Source organism: Phascolarctos cinereus, unplaced genomic scaffold (genome assembly GCF_003287225.1).
Source record: "Phascolarctos cinereus isolate Bilbo 61053 unplaced genomic scaffold, phaCin_HiC Scaffold_3;HRSCAF=262, whole genome shotgun sequence".
In the NCBI taxonomy this organism is placed as follows: domain Eukaryota; kingdom Metazoa; phylum Chordata; class Mammalia; order Diprotodontia; family Phascolarctidae; genus Phascolarctos; species Phascolarctos cinereus.
The window spans coordinates 76,062,482-76,087,450 of record NW_027555736.1 but is presented as its reverse complement, the minus strand read 5'-3'; the positions used below and the strand labels follow the sequence as shown (position 1 = coordinate 76,087,450).

The 24,969-nt window shown below is 39.7% G+C and overlaps 1 protein-coding gene across 2 annotated transcripts in view; it reads right to left on the bottom strand.

The window, feature by feature from the left end:
• The window catches only part of TCTN3 (tectonic family member 3), a 28,578-nt gene extending 4,121 nt beyond the window's left edge, over positions 1 to 24,457 (bottom strand). The window contains exons 1-12 of one of the 2 annotated variants that reach the window (XM_020996883.2): positions 23,920 to 24,456; positions 20,851 to 20,969; positions 18,731 to 18,861; positions 18,334 to 18,442; positions 18,133 to 18,248; positions 16,941 to 16,976; positions 16,569 to 16,643; positions 15,484 to 15,609; positions 13,725 to 13,829; positions 12,999 to 13,093; positions 12,449 to 12,602; positions 8,083 to 8,220 (exon numbers count right to left, since the gene is read on the bottom strand). In XM_020996883.2, the coding sequence (XP_020852542.1) occupies positions 8,083 to 8,220; positions 12,449 to 12,602; positions 12,999 to 13,093; positions 13,725 to 13,829; positions 15,484 to 15,609; positions 16,569 to 16,643; positions 16,941 to 16,976; positions 18,133 to 18,248; positions 18,334 to 18,442; positions 18,731 to 18,861; positions 20,851 to 20,969; positions 23,920 to 24,365 (1,650 nt within the window). In that variant the 5' untranslated portion in view covers positions 24,366 to 24,456. Of the gene's footprint in view, positions 1 to 8,082; positions 8,221 to 10,634; positions 11,026 to 12,448; positions 12,603 to 12,998; positions 13,094 to 13,724; positions 13,830 to 15,483; positions 15,610 to 16,568; positions 16,644 to 16,940; positions 16,977 to 18,132; positions 18,249 to 18,333; positions 18,443 to 18,730; positions 18,862 to 20,850; positions 20,970 to 23,919 lie in introns of those variants that run through there. The other variant, XM_020996884.2, reaches the window with a different exon arrangement.
• Positions 24,458 to 24,969: the final 512 nt, after the last annotated feature.

Sequence of the window (24,969 nt, the reverse complement as noted above, 5' to 3'; positions counted from 1 at the left end):
TATCCTGACAGACCTTTTTTTTTTTTTAGTTTTTAGGCAATTTGGGGTTAAGTGACTTGCCCAGGGTCACACAGCTAGTAAGTGTCAAGTGTTTGGTCTGAGGCCAGATTTGAACTCAGGTCCTCCCGACTTCAGGGCCGGTGCTCTATCCATTGTGCCACCTAGCTGCCCCCCTGACAGACCTTAACAGATCTTTAGCAAAATTTCTGCACATTCATGTCTGAAGAGGCTCTGATACCTCTGGGGTCCACCTAATCCAGAATGGGGCAGAGTTTGAGATGAGGACCCACTTAAATAGGTCCTGGGGCCTGAGGGGAGTTCTGAGATGCAGTGGGCTCTAGCCCATCAGGTGTATGGATTAAATCCAACACCAATATGGTCAGCCCTCAAGGTATGGAAGGTCATCAGTCTGGTACAGAAATGGAAGTCAAAGCTTGTGTCAATCAGTAGTGGGACTGGTTTCATGAGTGACTGTTGCACTTCCAGCCTACATGAAATACGGAGAACAAGGCTTAGAAAAAAAAAAAAAGGAAAAAGTTGGATCACTGAGATAATCTCAAGTCCAAATGACTCCAGTGGTGAATATGGACTCAGAAGGTCTCTCTGGATCTATCTTGTGAAAAAAACCCATCCCTTTAAAGTCGTGCTAGTTGGAGACACTCTGTGATCAGAGCTCCAAACAATTCTGTGGCTAAAGCTGCTTCAGGATGTTGAGATTTACTCACCAGAAACTACTGCTACTTTCTATCTCTGTAATTCCCACCTTAGTTGGCCTATTGCCTATTTCCATCTACAAGGACTAATTTCTGTACCACAGGATCCATAGAAAAGCCAGGGCAGGGACAGGAGACTGCTTCTATGATCCTGCCTTATTGACGCTGGCAATAGCCTATTACAGATTAGCTGGTCTATCTGCCTCTGTAAGTTCAAACTGCTTGTGCCTGATGCACCACAGGATCCATAGAAAAGCCAGGGCAGGGACAGAGACTGCTTCTATGATCCTGCCTTATTGACGCTGGCAATAGCCTATTACAGATTAGCTGGTCTATCTGCCTCTGTAAGTTCAAACTGCTTGTGCCTGATCTCTTTCTAATCTGAACATCTTTAAGGCTCTCGGACGTCTAGTCTTCCCCGAGTTCCTGGCACTTGTTGCCGCCTTCTTGCTAACTCTTTAGCTTTGGACATCAGCATGTGATTCACTGCTTGACTTGATAGTACTGCAGACTCCTGGCCCATTGTGACATATTTTTGGTTTTGTTAACAGACTACCCTGGTCCCTGCTCTTTACACTGACCAGTGATCCCCTGGCCTGGCACTGACACCTTTGGAATCAGTTCTCTGAGCTAATCGTACACACAACCCAACAGTTCAAAACAGGAGGATTCTGATTTTTCAATGGAAGCACTAGACCGTAATGCAAACAAGCTAAATATGGGTCAACAATAATGTGCAATTGTAAAAAGCAAGTGATATTCTGAATTAGTTAATAGGAATGCCTGCCTTATGTAAGGTCATAGTAAATATTTTCCTGTTCACAATGAGTGAACAAGATCAACTTTGGACTATTTGGGGAATATATGACACCCCAACCCAAGTAAGATAGAGAATTTGCCAGAGAAATAGCTCTGGCTATTTAGAATTAAGCACCTCTACAGAATTCTTTGCTCCTTATATTAGCAAACATAATAACCACCACCACACTATAATTAGTGTCCTCAGTGGCTGTGATTTCCCTTATGCTTTCCTAGTATTCATGAAATTGCATCTGCTAAAGATAGTTTATGCTCCCAATTATGCTGAGGCTGTAGTAGGGAAAGGATGTAGACTCTCCTCTCTGGGTCACTTGACATCACCAGGGAAGAACAGAAGCTGACAGTACATGTCAGGACCAGGGGAATACTTCAATACCATCTGGAGGATGACGTTCTTGAACTATTAGTCTGTTCGATTTGAAGAGACTGAAGGCCAAGGCTATTTTCCACTTGCTTTTTCAAAATCATTCTTTACTCTATGCACAGGTACAACTGGACAAGGAAATAAACTGGTACAAAAGAAGGAAAAGAAAAGTTTCTAAACTCCTTTAAAGTCTGATTATTTATTTCTTTTATCAAGACAAAATACAAACAAGGGGAAAATGCTAAATCAGCACATTTTTTAATGCTCAACTTATTTGTCCTTATTGTTTTTGATTGATCTGGTTGAAATTAATGTTTTGATCACAGTTATTTCAAAAAAATGACCAGAAATCAAGTTTGTTCTTGTGGGTTTTATTCTATTTACCCTATCTTAACCTGAAATGTAAAAGTTTTTAATGATAAAGTTCAAATTTAGAGGTCTTTAAGTAGAGGCTGAATGACCTCTTGAATATGAGGTTCATACTTTGGCTAGACAGGTTTAGCAGGAATATTGGACTAGATGACTCCTTAAGTCTCATCTCTAAAATTTTATGATCATGACTTATGGTTCAAGAAACCAAAATGTCTTCCCTTCATTTACTGAATATTTTCTGCTTCATTTATTAATTTCTTAGAGGCAAGGTGATATAGTATAGAGTTGGCCCTGGAACTCATGGGGTGGTGGAACCTGGACCCCAAAAAGCCCTAAGATCATGTTTCTTAGTAGGCCTTTGTCCTGTGAGAAAATTTTGTCATGTTGGAGAATACATTGCTTTATCAGAGCAGAAATGGGTGCCTAGCCCAAGGATCTTTGTCCCTGGATGGCCCAAGGCCAGAGCCCCAAGGTCCATGCCTCTGACAACTTCCTCAGTGTCTGGTATGCTTCCTACACTTTCCCATCTATTGCCCCCAAATACACCTGGACCCTGAGATTGCCTAATCAGCATCCCTGGCATTCCTCTCCCATGCCCCTTTTCTATATAAGCTCTAGATTCACCCCCATTAGTGTGCAAGTTCCCCAAAAAGGGCCTTCACCACTTCTTGAATAAATTGTTACAATAAATTGTCTCTTGACTGACAGATGGCTGAGTGTGTGGATTTGTTCCAGGTGGCATTCTCAGGGTTCCAGCACCCCAAACCTCTTCAGAACCAGGAAGATCTGGGTCCAACTCCTATTTCTAACACAGACTGGCTGTGTGACTCTAGATGAGTCACTTAACCTCTCATTGCCTTAGGCAACTTGCTAAGCCAAAGATGCAGACAAGTTGCCAACGTGCATGAGAAGAGATTTTCCTCATCTAAAGAGTTCCCTATGCCAAAAAATCCTATGTCCAGTCCCTATTTCTGATCATAAATGAAAAACGATATCAGTACTGAAGAATAAGTTGTAGATATGTAGATATATGTAAACATGTATGTATGTATATATACACATACAGTACACATGTATACACACATATTATATATCTCGTGTGTGTGTATATGTGTGTGTGTGTGTATGTATATATGTAAAATATTGTTTGCAACTACATTTTACAGACTGTGGTATAGAAAGGATTAGCCCTTAATAACTAGCCAAGTGTTGTTGAGCCTTGTGATGAAAAAAACAGGTAGCAATTTTTGAAGCAATAAGCATAGTTGCTTTCAGAAGACAGAATCTGACTGCTGGTAAATACAACTAGGGCTTCAAAGAGAGGCAAGAATCATCAAAAATAGAAATTATCATTATAAAATAAGGAAAAGAAAATAAACAGAAAAATATGTGATTTAGCTATCATTTACTATGTCAGATAGACAAATTCTTTTCCCATTACTCTCAGGGATAAATTTATGGATTTAAAGAGGAAACCATGGCAGAGCCAATAAATCTTTAACTACTGCAATGTTTTCTCATATCTATGACACCTTATTATACATAAATGTATGCTTTTGCTTTTTAGAAATTTGCAATTGAGACAGCTAGGTGGCACTGTGGATAGAGCACCAGCCCTGGAGTCAGGAGGACCTAAATTCAAATCCCACCTCAGACACTTGACACTTACTAGCTGTGTGACCCTGGGCAAGTCACTTAACCCCACTGCCTAGCCAAAAAAAGGAAAAAAGAAAAAAAAATAGAAATTTGCAATTACAACTGCTATCCTCTTTTAAGGAATATAAATGAATTAATACTACTTGACATTATAGCTTTGTATAAATATGCATATACACATTTGACTTTTGATTTAAAAAACCAAAAGTGTACATAAAGACAATTACACAGAGCTATAATAACGAGTAAGGCCATGCTAGAATCTTTGTTTATCAGAAGTTCATTCCTCCACCACTATGGAATATGAGTTAGCATTTTACTTGTAGAACCCAAAGGGGGAAAAAACCCAAACACCTCTATGAGAGAATGTGAGAGAGTCCCCTAAGATTATTAAACTGGCACTCAACAGATAATTGCCATGTATCTCATAAATGCTAACGGTCCCTTGCTTTTTACTTTCACTCCTAAAATCTCCTGAAGGCTGTCTCTCAATTTCCCAATAACACTATAGATAAAATATCAATTAGGATCCAGACAGTGTCACAATACCCAACATTGCTAGCCGCAGCTAACCTAGAGAAAAGGAGGGAACACAACCCTTTCATCTTCTCAATTTTCCCTTAGTCAATTCCTATGCTCTAAGATCTCTAAGCACAGGTTAGGAAGCCAAGGTTGCAGACAGACACAGGCAGACAGGCATCACTATTCTGGAACTCGAGGAAAAGAGGCAACATTTTTATTCCACAACAGAGATAAGGCCTTTCTTTCATAAAAAGTAAGGGCTGGAGGCCAATCTTTATTGCTATCACACCACTGCCCCAACCTGGACACAGACTGGAAGGTCTGTGGCATTCCACTTACATCTCAAGCCAACTGAAAGAACTCCCTTTAACAAATCTCCTTTGGACACTTAAGTTTTGTGATGGATATCCTTTTCCCTTCCCTGAACAGAAAAAGGGAACCTTGGAATTAAAGTTACCGCAAAACAATTAAGAGAGAGGCATTCGCCACCAAATGAAGGAGATGAAATGGGTAGGGTCTCCTTATTTTTAAATTCCTCAAATTCATGAAGTCTCCATTCCAAATCCATAGTGAAGAACAAAATTTTTCAGTTGTCTGAGACAGCACCTCTGTTTTCTTCTTCGTTTAATAAACCAAGTCAATGGTGTCATCAGAAATCACAAATAACTTATGTAAAGTAAGTAGCATAAGGAATAAAATTTACTTTATAAGTAACTTCACATAAAAGACTCAATCAAATATGGACACATACAGAGAGAATGCTGAGTCTAATTTCAAAAAAGATTTTTAAAAAAAGGTAATAAAACAATAAAAGTGACTCAGTGAACCTGGAGTTTTGGAAGTCTTCTATAGAGAATATTAACAATAATTACCATAGGAGAAGGTGCAAAGTACTAGCATTGTCTAATAATTCATTAAGTGATAATGTCATCAGTCAGGAGTAAATGACCTGTAAAGGAGATAAACTTTTATAATGGGAACTTCATTGATGAATATTTAATCTATCTGTCACTATTTCTGGTGATGGCACTACTTTTTTGCTCTGAGGCTCTGCCCCTTAGGGTAAGGGAACTGCAGAAGACAGACACTTCCTCAGGAAATTTATTTTCTATTACTTCATATTTACTGACTCTGTAAATGTTGCCATTTCCCAGCTGAAAGTTACCTTTTGAGGCGTAAAGACTGTTTCATTTTTGTCTTTTTTTCCCTAATGGCTTGCACATAATAATGAATATTTGTTGGGTTAACACGGGTAGGTAGCACTGCAGAAGGATATTTTCCACCCCCTCCTCCTTTCTGGAAGAGACCAAGTTGACCCTTACCTAGGCCTCAACTATTTCCACCTTGTTCCTTTTTCCTTTCTCACACTGGAGGATGGATATTTAATTAGCCAGACCCTGTTACAATAGCTATGGGCAATATGATGGCTCTCAGGACCACTGGGCCCCTTTCTGTGCTATTTTATAGCATTTATGCTGGATGGAAAGTTATTAGTACAATTACACTAGCTCTGAGCCTCGAGCTAGGAAAATTCCTAACATTCAGACAAAGGTTTTTCTCTGTAAAGTTTTGTATACTTCTAGTTAACCCCTTTCCTCTTTACAGTTAAAGCAAAAATCAGGATACAGAAAATATTTAGGCAAAACAAGCAGTCAGAGTATGTTATAGTATCTGTACAGGACAGTTATGGGGTAGAGAAACAGAAAAAAAAGCAGACTTTTTTGCTCCAGACCCTCTCTCACTCCTTGAAGAATTGAACCTGTGAGCCCTGTATTTGAGATGCTTGCCGGACCTGATGTCCCGTCCCCCCCCCACTCCAGATCACTCCCTTCACTGACACAATTCAGCCCTCCTTTCATTCCTATGTTCAGTTATTGTCTTGGTGCCACTACTTCTTTCCATCTCCTCTCCTAAGTCCCAGTAGGCTCTGGGGGTGTCATCTTCCCATGGCACCTGCTTGATGCCTGAGGTCCTCACTCCTTCCTCTCAGGTTTTCCCTTAAAGACTGTGTTCATCCCTTTAAGAACTCTCAGATAGGACTTCAGAGTACCTTGTGGCTCAAAGATTTGAATGGTCCCAAGCAATGCACAGAACTGAGAGAGAACGCTTGTCCCACGGCAATATAAATCCCAGGATGCCAGTCCATTCTCAAACCCCTATTAGTTTCGAAAACCAAGGACTCTAATACTCTTTGAAAAAACTGGTGCTACAATGAGGACAAATATGATAGAAACATGAGGATTTATCCCTCTCAGGACACAACTACCTTGGGAACCTGAAGCTGGGCATACATATGCATGATGAATACAAGAAACAAAAAGGAAAGTCATAGAAACATGGATTTAGAGTTAAGAGTGACCTTAGAAGTGCTCATTTTATAGAGCTATCAATCAGTCAACAAGTATTTATGAATCATCTTGGCATGGACACTGTGCAAGGCATTGTGATCACAAGTACAAAGAACAACACAATTTCTAAGGCTATGGTGTTGACACTCTAATGATAATGAACCTGAAGTCCACAGAGATTAAATGACTTGCCCAAGGTCAGTTAGGTGGTGAACTGCAAAGCCAACATTTGAATCCAGAATCCCACCCCACCCCCAGAATGCTGACTCATATTTAGCATATGTATGTTAAAAATAAAGTTTCCAATAAAACTGGAAGAAAAATTAAACACAATGTGGTTACTGTGCCATTATCCCTAGAGATAAGCTGCCTAGATGATAAGTCTTACTCTTAACCGCTTTGTAAATAGCAGACACTAGACTTAACATCTTTGTTTCCATTACCAACTCCAGTTGCTCTTACTTCTCAGAACTGTCTGAGCCTGCCAGGACTGTATAAGAAAAGAAGAAAGGAAGTTGGCCTCTCTCTGATACTCAGGTTCAGTTACCAAGAAAGGCCACAAAAATAAAACCTCTTTGATTGCTAGGAAAGGTATGAACCAAAGACTCATCCATATGGAAGGAGAAGTGAAGGAGGGGTCAATACTAAGCCAAGTTTCTGTTTAAGTCTGAAAAATAATGCTATCGATTCTGGTACAAGCCAGGGAGAAAAATTAAATAGTTTTCTAGTTCTTACCAGAGCTGATATTCACTGTATTACTTAGTAATTACTCATTTTTTGAGCACTCACTCTAAGATACATTATTCTTCAGATACAACAAATATGCATTCTAAAGTAAAATGTAAATTATTTTTTGCCTATCTGGATGATTGAGTCTAATGTTCCCCTCCACTGGAATAATCAAGAAGTGATTCTAATTCTTTCTTACATTATTTCTTGAGAATAAACTTCAATGGAATATTGGAATTTTTCTTTAAATGTGATTGTTCTTAGCTATATGATGAAACATTATGTCTTGAAGTAATATCCCAAAATATTTTCCTGGATGTAATCAGCAGAATTTGTGGAGAGGCAATAATAAGAATTCAAACAAAATGGAACCATTATAGAGTATGGACTCTATAAGTAGACAAGATAAGGTCAAGTGCTCCAACAAATACCAGGAAAATATGGTAGACAGGTTCTAAGATAAGAAAGAGATATTATAAAGACAGTCGTGTGGCACTGACCACCACATGTGCAGGGATATTTGCAAAACTAATCAGTCCATGACAAAGTCACATCTTACCGTTATAAAGTTGCACTGATACAGGTACCGGCCTCCCAACACATGAGCTTGTGGGTTGGACTGGAGGCCAACATAACTCCACAATATCTGGATCTCCAAGGAAAATGGTATGCAACAACAAGAGGTACAATTTTTAGCCTGTAGTGAGAAAGTCAACATTATTATCAAATGACATTACTAAGAATTCTAACACATGTGGCATCGTGCCCCAAATCACAGCCTTTCTACTGTCTATCAACATTAGTAGCTGTTGGTACTCTAAATATGAATCCTTATCCAGTGACCAATAAATGGACAAACTAACATTCTCCTATCAATGAAACCAGAAAACAAAAGGAGACAACATTTTTATCTCACAAGAGAGATGAGGCTTTTCATATATAAAGTGAGGGCTAGGTGAAGAAAATGCCCAGAGCTGAAATACGGAGGGTCTTGTCTGAGGAGCAACAAGAAGGCCACTGCTGCTGGATCTCAGAGCACACGGAGGGAACTGAGGTGTAAACATCCTGGAAAGCTAGGAAGGGGCCAGGTTATAAAGGGTTTTAAGAGCCCAGCAGAGGATTTTACATTTGGTCCTGGAGGTAGTGAGAAGTCACTAAGGTTTAGTGAACAGCGAGAGTGACCAAGTCAGACCTTTGCTTAAAGAAGAACGACTTGACAGCTAGGTGGAGGATGGAACAGGGGAGGGACCAGTAGTAGGATCTAAGCAAAGGAGACCAACCATCAGACTGCCACAGTAGTCTAAGTGTGAAGTGATGAGGGCCTGCACCGGGGCAATGGCAGTCTCAGAGTAAAGAAGGTATGTTTGAGGGATGTCACAAAGGTAGAAATGACAGGAATTGGAAACTGATGGAAGTAAGAGCAAGGAGTCAAGGACGACGCCTAGACTGCAGACTCGGGTGACTGGGAGGACAGTGATACCCCTGACAGTAACAGAAAAGACGGAAGACGGGAGGAGGGTTTGGGGGCAAAGATAATGAGATCAGGTTTGGATATGTTGAGTTTAAGATGTTTACAGGACAAGAAGGAGGTTAAAAGAAACCCGTACACACAGGAGGAATGTGACAAGACGCTTCAGATTAAATTAACACAGATTTTAATCTTCAACAACTTCAATGGAAAGGCGGACATAGAGGAGGAAAGGAACAAGTGTCAGAAAACACGGTTTTAGAGTGAGAAAAGAGAGGGGCCAATGAAATGCAGACTACACAGAAACCTAAAAAATGAGAATAAAGATGAGAGGGTGGCTGTGCAAACTGTTCACAGCAAAAAACTTGAAAATGCAGTAGTACTGGAGAATGACTGAGAAATGAAGTTACACAGGAACACAGGGTACAGGAACATAATATTACGGCACTATAATTAAAATGAATGTGAGCGATTCAGATAAACATGAGCAGATTTATGAGCTGATCAAAGACTTGCAAGAACTGACTGAAGCAAGAAGAGCCAGGGGAACAATATACACAATGGCTACAACAATGTAAAGAAAAACAGTACTAAAAGATGGCTGAGTTCAGATCAGATACAAAGACTAATCTTGGTTCCTGAGAATAAATGATGAAACACACTTCACTCCTGTAAGAGAGAGGGAAGTGATGAGTATGGAGAAGCATGGAAAGAGTCAGACAAACTGATGCAGAACAATAAGCAGAGCGAAGATGACAATAGACACAACTACTACACCAATGTGCATGGAAAGAAAGGCCACTTAACAACAGAAAGTAAATGACACAGAACGACAAAAAATAAGAGTGGTCCCAGAGAGATATGAGAAGACACATCTTCCCACATCTCTGCAGAGGTAGGAGGTCAGGGGCGGGGGAGCAGGTAAGGGGGAAATACTGCACATGTTTTCAGACTCAGTTGATGTATTGTTCAATTTTGCTGCTGTTTTTCTCTTTTTTCTTAAAAACATTCTCGGGGGGGGCAGCTAGGTGGCGCAGTGGATAGAGCTCCGGCCCTGAAGTCAGGAAGACCTGAGTTCAAATCCGGCCTCAGACCAAAACACTTAACACTAGCTGTGTGACCCTGGGCAAGTCACTTAACCCCAACTGCCTTTAAAAAAACAACAACATTCTCTGGGGGCAGCAAAGTGGCACAGTAGACAGGGCTCTGGCCTTGGAGTTAGGGGACCTGAGTTCAAATCTGATCTCAGACACTTGACACTAGCTGTGTGACCCTAGGCAAGTCACTTAACCCCGACTGCCTCACCAAAAAGCAAAAAACAAAAAACAAACAAAAAAAATGTTCTCTGCCATATGGAATGGTGCTCTGGGAGGGGGAAGAGCAAGGAGGGAAATTCAAACAACATAAAAAGATATTAATCAAAATTTATTAAAGAAAGAGTATGGACCCCTTCTCAGAATAATGGTTTTGAAAACATAAAATATATAAGATGAAAAAGAAAACCAATTTTGCTGAAAAACAACTATTAAAATATGTTTTAAAAAATTAATGTACTGCAAGCTAAAAACCTCTGTATCTAGTCCTATAGCTGACGATACAACAAATGGCATTTGGAACTTGGGATTTATTTTTATTTTTCAATCTAAGTTCAGATGTTGGTGTGGCATGTTTTCATATAAGAAATTATTACGTAGAATATCTGTATCATCCAGTTTGTCTACTTTATTTGGTTTTTACAATAATAAAAATTATCTCAATTTAAAAAGAGCGGTTGCAGGAAGTCGCACACACTGACACGGCTCTCATGTTTGGTGCTTGTTCTTAGACATTTCTCTATGTTAAAAGGCATGGAATTTATTGGAAAGTGTCTGCAGCATTCAAAAATTAAAATTTACCACCTTAAATTTTCACCACCTATGGTGTAACCAGAGACCTATCTGGCAGTAGCAGGAGGGAGATGCTCTCAGTGCCAACGAAATCTCTTTGCTCTGCACACCAAGCACAAATATTCCCTGGGCCACGGAGCAGTTTTGCCTAGGGAGCAAAACCACATTTGGACCAGTTGGTTCCATGGCAACTATATTAGGAATTAAATAGGCTTTTACAATCTACTTAATCTCCAGCCCTAACACTGTTTTGCCCTAGGGGACTCACTGTCCATTAAATGCTTTCATCACATCACTACTCAGATTAAAAACCTATGCCTCTTGCCTGCATTTCCCCTTCAAGTCTCAATGTTTGCCTGGCTCTCAAGGTCCTCCAGAACCTGGCTTTGCCCCATTCCTACCTTACTTCTCACTTGTCCCTAAGGCCTGCCCTCTAATCCTATTCAAGTTGGGTCATACTGTCTGACCCCTACATCTTGCTCCTTCTTGCCTTATGTTATTATTCCTTCTGCCTGGAATGTACTTCCTAGATTCTCATAACCACTAATCGGGTTCCATTCATCCCATACCTCTGAATCCCCTCTCTTTACTTGCTTAGTTTACACTTTAACTTGTTATTTTGCTATTTCCACTCCCCCAAATGGAAGGAAAAAAAGGCTAACCACAAATTAAGGATCCAACAGCACATCTGGAATATGTGGGTCTGTGTGTATGGTTGGCTTGGGAACATCAGACCACCAGTTTCAACGCTTTTAACCTGATAACTTATTTTAAATACTTTCATTTAAAAAGCAATACCCCATCCTCTTTACCACTGAATCTTTGAAATCCTATCTAGTCCAATGTACTCATTATACTGAGGCCTCAGAAAGGTTGAATGTGCCCAATGTCACAGAGCAAGCAAGCCAGTGGCAGAGCCTGACTTAGAACCCTTAACTCCCAAGTTAGGCGGTGCAATGGATAGAGCACCAGCCCTGGAGTCAGAAGGACCTGAGTCCAAATCTGTCCTCAGATACTTATTAGCTGTGTGACCCTGGGCAAGTCACAACCCCAATTGCCTTAAAAAAAAAAAAGGAAAGAAAGAAAGAAAAAAAGAAGACAACCTAAGTTCAAATCTGGCCTCAGACATGTACTAGTTGTGTGGCCTCAGGCAAGTCACTTAACCTCTGTATGCCCCAATTTTCTCAACTGTAAAATGAGGATAATAATAATAATAGCACCTCCCTACCAGGGCTGTTAAGAGGATCAAATGAGGTATTTGTAAAAGTGCTTAATACAGAACCTGGCACATAGTACGTACTTAATAAATATTTGTTCTCTCCCCAAGTCCAGACACTTACCATGATGCCTCACTAAGGTAAACTGAGTACATATTTGACCTAAAATGAAATATTGATATCAACTCCTTTTAATGGAACTAACTCTTATAGAAGGAGTCCTTTCCTATCTAGAGACTTTATCTAGGTAAAAAGGACTGATTTTGATGGTACTCTCTCTACATATCTTATGTTTTATTGAAAAATTGAAAAAGTTAATTAGATTTCAGGTAAATAAATCAATTCCCTCATTACCAGAGCACTGCAATTCTTGGTGAAGACCTTGACCCAATGTCCTCTGTGGGAGGGCTCCGAATTACCCACGATGCCTAGGTATACTGGACTGGATGTTCCACTAAGAGTCTTATAGATCTCATCCTGCAAATGGTCACAGTTTCTGTTCTCTATCCTGTAAATGCACATAGGAAGAAAATCAGAGTAGAAACCAAAGAGGAATGGTTTAGGAAATTAATCAATAGCTGTGCACCCTGATGATGGCTGTAGACAATTCTTTCTCCTTTTCCTTTTTTGTCATTCAGCAAAAGTCGAGGATTAATGGGTAACTAACATACAGCTGTGATAATCTTAGCATCAGGAAATTCTCCAGAAGAAGCAGTCCTGCCTTGTCCAGAGGGAGCATCCCCAGAACCTAGGTCTTCTTTGTGGTTTTCAAATTCAGGATGGATACCCTTAAGAGTCCTTTTTCCCTCTTTTCCCTGAACCTTCAAGACATTTAGAACATACTAATTATTAGCTAGAGCAGAAACAGAATCATGAAAAGCAATGCTGACATGGAGTACATTACCTCAACTTGCAACCAGTCATCACGTTCACCCCAAATTCTACTTTTCGTCTATTCACAGAGCAACTTCCATCACTGTGGCTCTGTGAGATAGTCATCTATGAAGACAGGGAGTGATGGTCAAGGAAGTAACAAGAAGGAAAAATAGAAAAGAATGGAAAACGTGGTATCTGTTTCTCTAATACAGCTTATACCTTATAAACACCCGACTTTTCAAAAGACTCGATTTTGTCTTTCTTCTTCTTAATTCATTATATTAATCAGAGTATGACACTTTCAAAAAATACTTAGTTACCCACCAATATATAAATATTCTAGCAAAAAAGAACATTAAATGTACATCTTTATCCATTCTACAACATGCTTCAAAGCTTATGGTAGGCCCAATACCTCATTGGTGATATCTGACCAGGCAACAATCTGGTAAAATCAATGTTAAGTTCCTAGATAAAAGATCTGGGACATTAGGAGAAACCAAAAAATTGCCAACAGTAGTTTGTCTTTTTTCCTTCAGAATTTCATTTTTTGGGGGGGGAAGGGCTAGGCAATGGGGTTAAGTGACTTGCCCAGGGTCACACAGCTAGTAAGTGTTATGTGTCTGAGGCTAGATGTGAACTCTGCTCCTCCTGAATCCAAGGCCAGTGCTCTATCCACTATACCACCTAGCTGCCCCCCTTTCAGAATTTCTAGATAGTCTTCATAAACCAAACTTTACTCTGAGGAGGATACTGCATCACTGGTATCATCTTTTAAAACTAGGAGGGGCATTCCAAAAATATAGCCAGGATTCCCACTTCTAGCCAAAGGAAGAGCAGCTCTTCTACGCTGAAAAGCCTGTAAGAAGAAAAATAGTAAATCATGGGAAAAAAGTAATACTACTTAGGTTAGGAATACTTAAAAGACAAGTCCCTGATTTTAATGCTGAAATAAGCTTTAGTTAATATCTGTGGTAGAAGTATGCTAGATTAGAAGTCAAGGGACCTGAGTCTAATTGTATTGATCTGGCACTTTAAGATTACCAAAGAGTTTACATATGTTATTTCATTTGATGCTCACAATAACCTGGTAAGGTACTTCAACCTCTCTGGGCCAAGGGGAGGTGGCTGGACTCAGTGGCTTTTAAATTCTCTTCTAGTCCCAATTCACTATTTTATAATCCACCAATAATCCTGAGGCAAGGAAAATGAAAAACCACCTACTCACCCCAAATAACTGGGGTTTTGTCCAGCCTCATTGATCCAAAAGAATTAAGAGATAACTGAGTTACAAAAGAGTTACCATTCCGTAAAATACTGTCTGAGAAGAAACACTGACATTGGAATTTTTCTTCCCAATGTATTTCTAACAATGGTGGGAGTTCTTCCCCAGTGAGGTGGGAAGATTGTACAGGGACTAGTTAGTACTTGTACAGAAACTGGACAGGGGCAAGAGGTCCAAAGGATTCAAAAGCATAGCCAGCTAAACTCAAGAAGTACTGACTGACATGGGAGACTCAGTTAAAGCAAATAAATACTATGATGATTACCTGGAACCAAGGGAATAGTTAGGATATTTCTTTGGGTTAAGTCCAGGGCACACTGGCTGAGTTGAGAAGAGCTCTGACCTAGAGGCAAGGAGGTTGAGCCCCGACAGAAAAGTGCCCTGCTTTTCCAATAGAGTTTAGCCCAAGCCTGAGAATAGAAATAGGGTAACTAGCAAGCAAGGATTGTGAGATCTTGGAGAAAATTCCTGCAAAGCTACCTAGGAAACATATAGTTAACTTATCTCAACTGTATACCTTGAGATTACTTCACTTTATAGTTAAAAAAAAAAAGCATAGTAAGGGTACCATCAGAGAAAAGAAAGGACAAATACTCTTTAGTTAGGTCTTTAGAGAAACCTCACCTCTCTCCGAGGAGGGAAGCAGCCTAAGTTTACCCTAAGGTAAGGAGCCTTTTGTTCAGAGATCACTCTAGGGAAGATTTGTTTCATCATAAATATTATTAACTAACAACCATGTATTTCTAGTGCAAATTTTATGTTTCTTTATTCTCTGGAGAAGGCATTGAAATATTATAAATTCTCCAACTAGTTAGAAGTAAGGCTATATAAACCACTTTTTCCTTTTTCCTCCGGTTTACCTTTTCCTTAACATGCCATTGATCATTAGTAAACCTATCAAGAAGTAAAGAAAGAATAAATTCAGAAAAATCAATGAATTTTTACCAATTGCTAACAATGTTAATAAAAAAGTGCAGTGGATAAAGAGATTGAAAATTTAGATGAAAATGTGACTGGCAGATTATCTCTGGGATTTCAGTTACTTGGCATCTCTTTCTCCCTTACCCAAAGACACTGGAGAACTGGGTAGAAAGGTTACAAAGGAAGAGCTGAAATAGGTATTCAAATACACCCTCCAGTTCCCAAACCTTCTTACAAGAATATACATTGTTTCTAACATTTCTTCATCCCACCAGACCCCAATACCCCATAAGAAAAGGACCCTGACATGGAAATTTATAGTGAAGTGTTGCTGTATAGAAGCTCCAGGATCCCCAGACAGGTTCGTCAAGGTGAAAGACAGAGAGACTTTCTGGATTCCAAGAATCCCATCAGTCTCTATCTCATAGATAACCTAAAATGAAATAGAAGATAAAATTAGTCAATCAAAAATACTGGAATACTCACTGTACAGAGAGCAACATATTAGGCATTATAGGGAAGTAAAAGATTTCCTGTCCTTGACAAACTTACAGTCTAATGGGAGAGGCAATGAAAACATAAGTGCCAACTATACAGTATATCAGCATAAGTGTTGAAGAAATGTTAAAGAGAGAATGGAATAATAGGTAGGGTACAATTTATTGAAGGCAGGTATCATGAAAGAGGTGATTTGAGGGTAAGATTTTGAAAAAGAGGAAGATGCATGATTTAATAAAGAAGCAATGCATTCCGGGTAGGGGACATGCACAGATCAGAGCAACGAAATCACATGAGAAGCACAATAAGCTAAGAGCTGGAGCAAAATCTGAGCTCAGATATAAAAGATGGCTAAAGGTAAGGGAGTACATGTGACTGGTTTAGGTTAATGAATTTGCATTTGGTATAAAAGTAACTGAGAATAACTAGAGTGATCTGAGCACATTCTGACACAATCAAAATGATTTTTGCTTTTATAAGCAGATGTTTAAAACAGTTGAAAAGATGGAGGAATAGAAAGTATCTAGGCTATTAGCAATCTATGCTCAATGTGATCAGAATCTAGGCTGAGATCCTGACTATGGAGAAAGGGAGGAAAAGTGACATTTATGAAATGTGGCAGAATCATAAGAAAGACTTAACAATTAACGGGATACGTGAGATAAAGTAAGAGTTTTCAGATGTTTCAAGCCTGGGGAAAGGAGAAAATATGATGAAGTGACAATTTAGGTATAGAAGATAATCAACCTCCATCTCTTGATAATTTCAGTGATACTGGGACATACAAGTAAGGATGCTCTGTAGCTAAGAGACCCTAATGCACTCTTGAGAATGTATATCAATACTTATTAGTTCTGAAAGTAGGAAAACAGACTCCACAATTAGCTCCCATACCTGGGAAACAACATTAAGACAAGTGTTTCCATCTAGCTGAGGTGAAATGGGCTCTGAAGTAAGTGTTATGGGCACCTGAAAAAGAAACAAAAAATTACCTGTTGATGTGAACACAGACCTCATCCTGGTGAAAGATTTTTTTCATATTCATATTACATGTAGATGAGTTCTCTACCCACAAGATGTAGACTCTCCTTTTTCTCACAAAAGACTGCATTCTAAATCTGGAAGTATTCTACTGTCCCTAAAGTATCTATCCCTGATTCATGTATTGCTCATAACTTCCCTTCCAACACCATACCCTTCAGTGTTTCCATTCCCCATATCAAATCAAAGATTTCCTCTCTCCCTTCTCATCCAACAGATCCTCACCTGCATGTTCTCCAGATCTGTCACACCTTTTGGAACCTAAAATATTTGAAATGGAAGGTTATGAAGGTGCTCTTTGTATAGGAAAACCACCAGCATCCTGCAGCAACATTTCACTAACGCAGGCCTTGTGAGGAGAAAACAAAAATAGAATGGTTTTCTTCCTCACCCCAAATGCCTCCATTAACCACACTCTTTTCACCATACTCCAGCAACCTCATTTGGATAACAAAACACTTGGTTCAACTAACCTTTGTTTTGACATATGATTGGAAGTAGGGTCTGGGACAGGGGTCCTTGAGCTAGGTTCAAGGTTCATGGAGAGATTTCAGAGGGTCTATGAACTTAGATGGGAAGGAAAAATTACATATTTATTTTCATTATCCTCTAACTGAAATTTAGCATTTCCTTCAATTATTTAAAAATATTATTCTGAGGAGTTCATAACCTTCACCAGACTGACAAAGGAATCCACTAAATGAAAAAGGTTAAAAAACCCTGAGCAAGGATCTCTAGACTTCAAATCACATTGAAAATTGGGATTCAAATCCTATTCAAATTAAGCTGAAAATTCAATTTCAATAATTCTATACTTCAGTATTTTACTGTTTGTTACAAGAAAGGATATATGCTTTCATTTTAATAGGTTACTATCAGTGTTTTCATTGTATTTAATATGAATTTTGTTGCTGTTTAAAGGGTGTGTGTGTGTGTGTGTGTGTGTGTGTGTGAAATCACTGTTTACATTGTTCTTTTGGTTCTCCTTGTGGACTTTGGACACCTCAAACCAAAGATGACATATCAAAGAAGACAGCATCTATAGAAGATTAATAGGAAACTAATAAAAGGAAGACACTGTCCTCATGTTTTAAAATTTTAATAGCAAGAAAGAAGGAAAAACTAGGAAATTTTTGTGGTCGGAAACATGGGTATACAATTAAAGGTGAGAATTTTAGCTTTGGAAAGGCCCTCAGAAGTAAGATTATCTACCAACTCTCTCAGTTTATAGACAAGAAAACTGAGTCTTAGAGAGAGAGGTTAAGGCAAATTTACACAACTAGTGGATAGAAGAGTTAGAATAAAAAACTTGGGATTTTTTTGGACCCACATTTATACTTACACTTATCAGCAGGTAAGAATAGTACATACCTTGAGCTAAAAGAAGTAATACAATAATCTAGAACGGGTCACATACCTTCAAGACTGTGAAGTCATGGTAAGAGGTGACTCTGAGTAAGGGATCTGTGGTGCAGCTACTTGTTAGATTGCTAAAGAACCAGGTGCAGGTGGTACTTCCACTTTCCAGGAATCCTTATAACACAAAGAATTAAGTGGATAAATGAGAAAATTACTTTAAATTTGAGTAAGTAACCCCAAATGCCCTAATTTCACTCACTTGCAGCATTATTCTTGGTGCAAAGTTCTCTAGGTCCTACTCCTGCTGGCTGTTTGAAATAACTCAGTAATGACCACTTGGGAGAGTAAATCAGAATGGGATCTCCAGCCTGAAAGAAACCCAGGAATACTTTGTTAATAGTGACAAATGGCCTAAGCAGGATATGAGAGAATAAAAAAATAACAAAAAGAAGTGAAAACAGGGCTGACACTATAACAAAATAAGTACAAATGGAATGCTTGGCATGGTAGAGTAGAAGGAATCCCAAAAGGGGGGAAACGTTATCTTCATTACAAACTTGACTGAGGTTTATCTAGTCATCATGAAGCTTCCATACCATCCATTGCAATTTTACCATAAAGGAAAAAAAAGTCATAACCCCTTCCCATAGGCTTACCATGTAAAAAGAAGAAAAAGTCGGCATCAACTGAGGTACCGAGAGGAATGATGTACCTCCATACTCTATTACCAAGGATTGTATGTTGGTCCTATTAACCTTTTGAAGATGCTGGAAATAGTTCGACATTGCTTTAAAATAAAAATGTTTTAAAGATAAATAAATAGGTATTTAAAGAAAAGGAAAAATTTTATACCACCTAGTATGAGTTTTAATTTGTTTTAGGTCTGGAAATTGAGAGTTTCTTTGTTTTTTTGGTTATTTTTGTTTTGTTTTGTCTCAAGGCTTATAATAGCTATTTCAAGTTGTCGGAAAAGGTAATGAAAACCATTTATTTCTAAGAATATTCAGAACAATGGCAGCCAGAAATTTGTTCATTGTTCATTTGTGGCAATAAAATAAAATAAGCAACAAACAAAGGTTAGGAAGGAAAAGATGCACCCTATACAAGACCAATCTTCAATAAAATAAAAAAACTACTACCCCTAACAATATGGCTAGAAAAAATTTCTTATTGATATTAAGTTATCTTCTCTCCTAAATCTGGATATTATCTACATCTCACAGATCCATGGTTTTGTCATTGTTTTTACTTCTTACACTCTAGGACAGAATTCTAACATTTCTTCCAGAGAAGAAGATGTGTTATCTAGATTTCTGAAACTTTCCTTTTTTTGAAGCCATTATTGATTAGGAGAGAGATATAAGAAAAATGGTTCAATGGTATAGGAAGCTACTTCCCGCTTGGAAGGGTCACTCACAACTAACACTTTTCGTACTGCCATATTTTTATGCCTTCTGCAAATCTGATGAAAAAGGGAGTTATCAAGATTATATTCCTCAACGACTGCTTACGTCCTTCTTTCTCTAACTACGAGAATCAGAATAGAAGGGGAAAGATCTCAGGCAAGACTGGATCTCTGAATGTTCTGTAGATGCCAGGTGTCTGAATTATCCCCAACTGGAGAATCCCTAGGGATTTGGGCAGATCTACCGCTATACAAGAGTAGCACTCAAATGAATACAATACACAGCCTCCATTTCAAGCTGCTATTTTAGTTCTAATGCTCCTTCTGTTTGTTATTATAAATAATTATGATAGTTGAAATATATATCTACATATGTCATTTCAAGGTTTACAGTCCCTTTCATACATACCTTATTTGCACAATAATCTCATGAGGTAGATACTACAGGGATTATTCTTCATTTGGAAAAACTAACGTTCAGAGAATGAAACAACTTGTCCATGATCATACAACTCTCCACTTTTGGAAGGGGGATGTGAATCCAGGTTTTCCTGACTCAAATTCTAGTATTCCAGGCTGCTTCTCAACCCGGTGAAAGCCTTCACCTTCCTCCCCTATTTCTCTGTCTTCAAGCTTTCAAGTTCCTGCAAACTGCTCTTCCATATACCTTTTCTGAGCTCTCAAAAACTTGAAGAATACTTTGAAGAAAGATTTAACTTAAGGTAAGTTGAAGAGACCAGATAAGCCAAACCCAGAAGCAATCAAACATGTAGCAGTGTTTAATAAACCCAAGACCTCAAAAACTAGGGGAAGGGCTCCCTATTCAACAGGGACCTAAAGATAGGATGTTAGCAAAACAGTTTCTAAAACTTCACTCCTTTCTGCCAAAACCAGCTGATCCTGAACACATAAAAATATATATCTAAGTACTTCTGTACTTTTGCTCTGTTTGTTGAGAAACTTCAAAAGTTTTGTTAATTTTGTACACTGTATTTAAAACTTATGACAGTATACTTGCAAAGATAAATGCATGGTTTAGCTGCAATATTTACACGTGACAAATAAATACAACATTACATTGTTGTCTCAGATTCAGTGACACAATCACTTCATTTTTGCACAGTCTTCTTGTGGTTACATAGCTAACGGAGGATTCATTAAAATAGCTAGATGTGCCTCCAGCATTCAGTTAAAGGTCTTAAAAGTTTTAAACCATTTATCAAGACTCAGACTCATGGAAAATATATGTTGGGGCAGGGAAAGAAGGGAGAAAAGATAAAAGGTTAGCTGAGAAAAAGGACGGGTAATACAGAGAATCCAAAAAAAAAAAAAAGGGAAGCAATCCAAAAGAAGAGAATGTTTTCAACTCACGGTTGTTCACCTGGACACAAAATTGTAGCCCTCCATGTGGTGGTACCAAAGTTATTACACGAAATGGGGTATTACTTCGGAAAACAATGGAAGCATCTATACATTCCCAATTTATTACCCTGTGAAGACATAAAAGAATGAGAAACTTTAAAGTAGACAACTGCCTTGAAGTGGCTTAATCTTTATAATTTAGAAGAAAATTATATTCCAAGCATCTGCATAGAATTCTAAAATTTCAAAGCAAACACATCCAACAAGATTTTTTAAAAAGTACAAATCCTATGTTTAATCAATTAAAAAAACAACACTGGTTTAGTACCTTTTATGTTCTGATGCTGGAGATATAAAGGTAAAAAACAGAGCTGTACTTACAATTTACTATGCAGGAGGGGAAAAGAGCTGACATGTACACAAGTATGATATAAGAGGTAGAATATAATAGAGCAAGATTCAGATGAAATGCTCTAGGAAAATTTGAGGCAGGAGATATCACTGTCAGCTGGAAGGACATCACACAGATCACTAAGTAAATAAATTGTGGTGCATGAATGTAATGAAGTATAACTGTGCTGTAAGAAATGACAAACACAAGAAGCATAAGATTTACAGGATGCAGAATGACCTTCGCAGAGCCACGAAAATAACACATACAATAATTACGATGCAAATGTGAGAAGCACGTCCTCAGGAAATTCCCAAATCTTACATGAAACAAAAGTTAAAATGTTGGCTGAAGTCTATAGGATAAGAAGTCATTTTAATAAAAGTCTTGAAATTCGAAATCTAGAAGTCTTTAGGGAATTACTCTTTTGCTTGTAAAAACTCCAGTGGATCATCCAATTTGCCTTGAGGTAACACTTTTTTAACATAAAATGAATTGAGCAATATAGTAAAAGATCTTTAAGTTCACATACAGAAAATTTTCAGTTTCCTTTCTCAGTCACGACCTCCTATTATTATTTTTTAATTTGATGTTTCCCTTTTTCTCTCCCTTAACTGACTGCACTTAGAACTGCTTCACTGTAATTTGTCATTTAACCGCCAATTCAAATGTAACATTTCTTGTTTTTCTTTTATAGACCATGTGTGCCTATTTTATGCCTCCCACCTACCTAGTTGAGTATAACTACCTCTAAGTCTGCTGAAGAAACATTCTTTTCAGAATCTGATAACATCCTGGTCCCAACAAATTTAATGACTTCCATCCTATAAATAAATTGCATACAATAGCCACCGCCAATCTTCCTTGATGTTGCTGGCAGTGGTTTATCCTCATAGAACCCACCTGCAACTCTTTAAAGTACTGATGATGTGATGGTGTACATTTTAGTTATCTGTGTTTGTGTCTCATTCCCCTATTACAAAAGGGCAGGGACTACATGTCTACACTTGTCTACCCCAGTACCAAATTTGAGTGCTTGGCACACCCTCAGAGCTTAACTACTAAAGATTTATTGAGTAGATGAATGGTTGCATTTGGGCAGACTTTACAGGATGGATAGGAATTCAAGAGTGAAAGGAAAGGAATATTAAGCATAGGGAAGATGATAAGACAAGGTGTAGCACTGGGAAAATACAAAGCAGTTCACAAACAAATATGAACAGTGGCGTTTGATTGGGTAGGTAAATGGATGGAGCAGAGTAATATGGCCTAAAGGTGGGATGGTGTCAGACTGGGAAGGGCCTTAAATGCCAGGCAAATGAGTTGACCTCTTTTTGCTAGACAATACGGAACCATCTAACATTTTTGAGCAGAGGAGTAGCATGGCTAAGGAACATAATCCTGACACAGGTAAAAAGATGGACTAGAGGAAGGAAACAGAAGAGGCAAGACTACCTGCAAACAGGTGATTACAAACAGGTCATAATGACGAAGGCCTGCCTGTACATAATCTGGCTCCAATCTACCTTCTAAGCCTCAGTGGCTATAACTTCCCCTCACACACGCTGTGATTTAGACAAATTGGCCCGCTCTCTGCTCCTCACTCACAATGCTCTGGGCCTGAATTGCACTCGCTCTTTACCTCCCTCCATTCCACGGTCCCTCTCTTCCTTAAGCTATGACTAAGGCAGGCACCATCTTCTGCATAAAGCCTTTCTTCCTGATATCCCCAACTTCCAGTGCCCTTCCTCCTAGATTACTTTCTATTAAATTACTTTGTCTATACAAATACACACACACATATTGACTTTACATTTATGCTGTACATATTTTCATATTTTATATGAACTTGTCTGTCTCATTAGACTGTAAACTCATTGTGACTAGGGACCGTTTCATTCTTTGTGCTAGTGTTCATAGCACACAGTAAGTGCTTAACATTTATTGAGTATTGATGTCTAAAACCAAGGAAGGAAAGATTTTCCAATTGTAAGGGATGGTCAATAGTGTCAAATGCAACAGAGAGTTCAAGGAGAATAAGGAACGAAAAAAAGACCACTGTATTTGGCAATGTGGTGATCTCTGGGAGAACAGTTTCAAAAGCATGGGGGCAGAAGTTAAGACTGTAAGGGCAAAAGGAGAAGAGTAGATTGTGAGAAAATACAGCAACATTTAATAAGTTTTATTAAAAGGCCATCTAGTCCAAACCCCTCATTTCAAAGATGGGAAGACTGATACTCAGGGAGGTGGGTAATCCTTTCAATTCAAAGTCACACAAGTGACTGCTTTCCAGCATGTCCACACACAGGTGGCTCCTGGGTATTTAGATGTGTCATTAAAGTACCAGCAATCAGTTTCACCTAGCAAGTTAACCCTGTAGCTACAAGTAGTTAACCTGATAGTTTAGTACTCACTGCAACCCAACGGTCAGTCAAGAAACTTTATTCATCATCTACATGCGCCAGGCACAGTGCTAAGCGCTGCGGACACAAAGGCAGGTAAAGACCATGGGGAAATAGAGCTGATGGGGTGAGCTGAGAAGTCCAGCAGGTTTGGTCAGCCGGAGGGGCAGCTGGAGGGGGAGGAGAGAGGAGGGCACCAAATACTTCCGAAGCAGGCCTCGGGCTGGGCCTTATTCGCCCTTTTTTGGGAGACTCGGCGCTGGGACCGGGAGTCCGGATGCTCACCTGTAGCTCCCCGGGAGACAGAAGGCGAACAGAGCCTTGGGATCGCGCACGGGGCACTGCTTGTCGCAGCAGCAGTTTAGATCGCAGGAGTCTGGCGTCAAGTCGCACGTACAGATCTTGGCAAGGACGGTCGAAGACCAGAGGAGGCGCCCGCTTAGAATCTCTTCCCAGGGGGCCTGCTCTTCGCCAGGGAAGGGCTCCGGGGTCACGGTTATGAGCGGCTGCACCGGGGACCCCTCCTCGAGGAGAACCTCCGGAGGCGTGGCCGGGGGAGAGGAGGGGGTCTCCGGCTCCCGGGACGGCGAGGCGCCGGGAGTCCCTCCCGGGGGCTCTATTCCCGCCGAGGTGAGAGCTCCCCCGGGAGGCGAGGGCTGAGTCTGGGCCCTGGCGCTCCCCGCCAGGAGGAACCAGGGTAGCACCAGCAGCTTGAGGGGAGCCAGGGCCATGAAGCCGCGCAGCTCTCAGCAGCCCTGGGAACCTAAGGCACCTCAGTCACCAGGTGCGTTGCCATGGCATCGGCGGGGGGCGGGACTTGAGGGCGGAAGATGCAGTACGCGTGACCTCACCCCGTAGACACCCTCTGATTTGCGATTTGGAATTAATGACACAGCTCTCACCAATAGAAATCGCGGTGGTGCCGCGCAGCGATCCTGCTTCGACAACAGTGGGGGCTCCTGGGTTCCCCGAGAGCCCGTGTGCAGCTACGCAGCCTTTCCGCTAGATGGGCCTGTGCGGCCAGTCAGTGAGATTCCGACATCAGCCGGAATGCCTAGGATTACCTGCCATTAGGGGGCTGCAGTGCCCCCTGACGTTTTGGAGGAGGAGAAGAGGCTTCCAGGAGAAAGGGACCCGCCTAAGCCAGAATTGGCCTTCAGAGCCTTAAACTTGTCAGGGCTGGAGAAAGGGTGGAGGATGGATGGATGGATGGATGGATGGATGGATGGATGGATGGATGGATGGATGGATGATAATTAAACAAATTAATGGTCACAAACATCTGTAAGAAAAACAAATGGAAAATCCCACTTTTTTAAGAATGAGAAATCAGTC